The sequence below is a fragment of the Typopeltis vanoorti genome, unplaced genomic scaffold (genome assembly GCF_054136105.1).
Source record: "Typopeltis vanoorti isolate ZY-2024b unplaced genomic scaffold, IOZ_Tvanoo_1.0 HiC_scaffold_922, whole genome shotgun sequence".
In the NCBI taxonomy this organism is placed as follows: Eukaryota; Metazoa; Arthropoda; class Arachnida; order Uropygi; family Thelyphonidae; genus Typopeltis; species Typopeltis vanoorti.
The window spans coordinates 30,751-35,028 of record NW_028328261.1 but is presented as its reverse complement, the minus strand read 5'-3'; the positions used below and the strand labels follow the sequence as shown (position 1 = coordinate 35,028).

General features: G+C 36.9%; 1 protein-coding gene across 1 annotated transcript; it reads left to right on the top strand.

Moving 5' to 3' along the window:
- Nucleotides 1–1,260: 1,260 nt before the first annotated feature.
- Nucleotides 1,261–3,525, top strand: LOC150092052 (uncharacterized). The gene has a single exon (XM_090415346.1). It carries the CDS (start codon nucleotides 1,261–1,263, stop codon nucleotides 3,523–3,525), a length of 2,265 nt encoding a protein of 754 aa, XP_090271472.1.
- The last annotated feature ends 753 nt before the right edge of the window (nucleotides 3,526–4,278 follow it).

Here is a 4,278-nt window from a genome sequence, read left to right as displayed (position 1 = left end):
AGGGCCAACACCATCAGCACACAACGCCATCTATCGACCATCAATCATATTTTTGTCTGTATATTTTATGAATTCAGTGACACATTCTAATATTAATTATTCATGAATTATTATCTTCATACAACAACAACAACAATATATATGAAGAGAAAATCAGAAAAACCTGAAACTCTAATTAATAATACTGTATATTGGTACGTTTGCAATAGAAGAACATTCTCGATTTAACGAGAAATATAAAAGATGGGTGGGTGGCGTGAGTACAGATGTAGGTTCATTGTCCTTGCTTCACCGCGTCACTCTATAAACAATTTATTTTGTGTGTGTGTGTGTGTGCGCGCGCGCGTGTATTAAGCGTATTTAATTTTTAGTAACTCATCATGTAATGAAGATGTGTAAATAGTCAGGGCTCATATTGTTAATTGTTACAGTTTTGTTCTTAAGAATAGGCAGACATTTCAGAATTTTGTTTTTCTCAAAAAAGAGTTTTAAGAATATGGTCGTTAAGAAATCGTTGTCCAAAACAGAACAAATTTTGAAAATCGAAGTAGCAAATTTAGGTATACTACATTTGAAAACGCAAACACTATTTCAATACAGGTTCTGATTTGCAAGGTTGTGTAATTGAGTCGCATGGAAATTAATGGTGTGCTATGCTTGAAATTCTTGAAGGAAGAAATTTTGATTTGTCATATGGAATGTTTTATTTTAGGTAACTGAAAATCAAGACCTCTTTTGTGCATTATTAAAACCTATTGACGTATTTTTTTTCTTTAAATAGGAACTGAGAAATTAATGAGCGTGATCTTGAGGCATGGATATATGAACCAACCACCCAGTGTTGTTGACAGAAATTGACGCTTCATTCTTGTGATCAAGAACTTATCAACTCAAAGTAAAGCACTCAAGGAAGAATGTTTGAAATGGATCAGCCCACAGCCGGTTCATCAAGAAACACACAGGATGAGGTTTTTCCATGTAATTAATCGTGATAAGGAGTTGATAGAACACTTACAGAATAAGAAATTCGTTATCAACAACGAAATCCAATGGATACAACGCTTGTGCAGATGTTTGAGTGCCCATCCTTCCAATGAAGTCAGTTATTTATTGAGGATCCTCTACTCCAATAAGGAGCACGTTACAAATAAAATAAAAAATTTAATGTTACCCAACCTTTCACTTGATGAGAGAATCACATGTGGAATTCATTTTGCTGATCTTTTATTGCAGTGTTTTAGTATCTCGCCGACTTTGAATATGGGTGAACGGATTCTCACAGAAGGTATCCAATATCTACGTGCACAGCGTAATAGAGAATTTGGAAATCTGTCGAAACGTGTTTGCTCTCTTGAAACCGAGATAGCTAGCTTCAGTCAACTGTTACGTTCACCCGAAATGGATCACTTCCGTAATCTTCCCGTGTTGCCATATGGGCAAGAATTTCTGCAAATAAAACTGAATGTGGACCATTATTTGACACCAGAGGAACGTTTTCGACGTGCAGACGACTATTTGAGTTATAATTTTTTTCTTTTGAGGGAAAACTTGATTGCGCCCTTTCGTGATGCACTACGAGAATGTAGATATCAACAGGAGAAAGGACGGCCACTCAGAAATGTTAGCAAAGCACATGTTTATTACAATACCAAAGTAGTTGGTAGAGCTATGACAGTCTTTGGCCCAGGATATATACTGACAGTGACTGTTGGTGTCCACATCAAATGGAAAACGACAGCACGATTAAAAGTAAATGATTTGATCTGTCTGTGCAATTCTGATTACAATGAAATTATTTGCTGCTGGATTACTGAACGAATTCCAATGAAAGGGATTTCATCTGTTTGTGAGCTGAAAGTAGTGACGAAATTCCATGGGGAACGAGAACAAGCTTTAAGGACTGCAAACTACATGCTCATAGAGTCAGATACCCCTTTTTCGCCTTATTGTGATGTGCTGTTAACATTAAAAGAAATAATACAGCCTGCAAATATTCTCCTCAAGTACCGATTACTTTCACATAATACAGGTGATGATATGAACGGCAGACCACGCCCATCGAGGAACCCTCAGACATCTTCCGGGCAGATCTCAGCTGGTGAAGATCCATTTCATTTAATAATAGATACAAAGGTTTTTAATGTGAACAACACTGATCTCCTACTGATAGAAGGCGGACCTGGAACTGGAAAAACTTACCAAGTAATGAACATAGCAGAGCAATGGTTACTATCAGACAGATTATCCCAACCCATGATCATTGTTTCATACAGTGACACGACTTTGGATGATATTATAGATGGACTTCAGAGGCTTCAAGGTATAATAATTTTAAAGCACGGAAATTCTCAGCGATCAGATGTTAGACCTTATTGCACCGATGCACTTTTTGAGGAACTCCTTTCAATAAGAGTTGTACGGTCGAACCAACAAACTCGTAGAAGTATGAGAAGAGGAAATAAACGCAATTCCAACAGGCAAGTGATTCAGAAAATTAAAGGAATTGCTGACAGTTTACTCGATCGTGCAGGTAACTCACTTAATTACACGGACTTGAATGCGTTATTATTATTTGCTGATATTGTTGCATTTACTGCGAGTTCAGCAACACAAAATAGACGTCTAATACAACGATTGAAACCTTCAGTTGTAATTATTGATGACTCCACAGACATCTTGGAGGCAGAAGCTATCAGCTTTCTTCCAAATAGTACTGAGCATTTAATTATGTTCGGAAATCACAAGGAGGTCAGGGCTAATCCAGTCCGCACTCCTTCACTGTTTGAAACATTTGCTCGGAATACTCCACCTGAAGTTTTAGACATCCAGCATAGAATGAGTTCTAGGTTTTCGAGACTATTTTCATACGCTTCGAATTTCAGCGTAACACGCGCGTGGTTAACTAAAGGTATGAAGAAAGATATATATTTCGTATGTCATGACAATCCCGATCAACGGGGTGTTGAACCTAACGATACGGAGAACCGCTATGAAGCTGAATTTGTTGTCCGTCTTTGCCGATACCTTCTACAGCATAATAAAAAGACAGTGAAAAAGAGGAAGACGTGGGATCCCAAAATAGTCACAATCATCACTACAACTACAGCTCAGGTAACTCTCATTCGAAATCTGCTGAGCAAAAGAAAGGAGAAAGAAATACGTGTTTTGCTAATTCAAGATTTCTACGGAAGTGAAAGTGATTTTGTCCTAGTTTCGTTCGTCTGGAGTAGCAGGTCACCAGAACTGTTCACCTTCGTCAATGACACCAGGAATATTTTCTTTACTTTGACTCGAGCCAGACGTGCTCTCTACTGTTTCGGAAATATCGAACGTTTTGCACTGCTTAATAAAGAATGGAGAAAATTGCTAAATAAATTAGGAAAAGATCTTGTTGGGCCAGAACTTCTTTTAAACATGAAAAATAAGAACAAGCGCCCAGAAATTGGAATGGGAGTCAAATGTGCAGCTGAATTTAACAGAATAAGCAGCGGAGGTATGATTATGATTGAACCTGGATTTATGTAAGTTTAGATGTCTTTCTTTTATTACAATTTTCTGTTTATAGAACTGTAATTCTTAAACAGAAAAAATAATCACGAACACAAAAGTTGCTAAACGTTACTCTGTATTTTTACTTAAATGATTAAAATAAACATTAATCTATGTAAAACACGCCTTTGTTTGTTTGTTTCTAGTGCGTTTCATTCAATTCCTAGTAACCTTGATTCTAATCTTTTTCATTAGGAAAAACGAAAGATATATACTCGAATATCTTTATTTGGAAACATTTGAAACCAAGACCCGAGAAGAATACTATTACAAACCAAAATTATGGAAAAGGTACGCTGATGATGTATTCTTAGTTCGGAACCTTCACTTCTGCTTTTTCATGAGTATCTGAATCATCAACACCTTAACATAAAATTCCCTAATGGGAATCTAATAGTTCACTCCCATATCTGGACCTTCCACTAACTAAGGAATCGGGTAAATTAAAAGTCTGTATATTTCGAAAGCCTACACACTGACAGATATCTACATGCTTCATTATAGACCTCAAAAATTGGATATCATTCCACATTAGGAGCAAGAGCCATCCGACTCATCACTGACAAGGACAAACTAGCTAAAGGACTTCAATATTTAAGAACACCTTCCTTCAAAATGGCTATAATGACCATCACCATCACCAGACTACTCAACCGACATGAGACCAGAGAAATTTCTAATGAAGAAGGAAACAGTGGATTCATCACGCTCCCATATATTAGCTCTTTG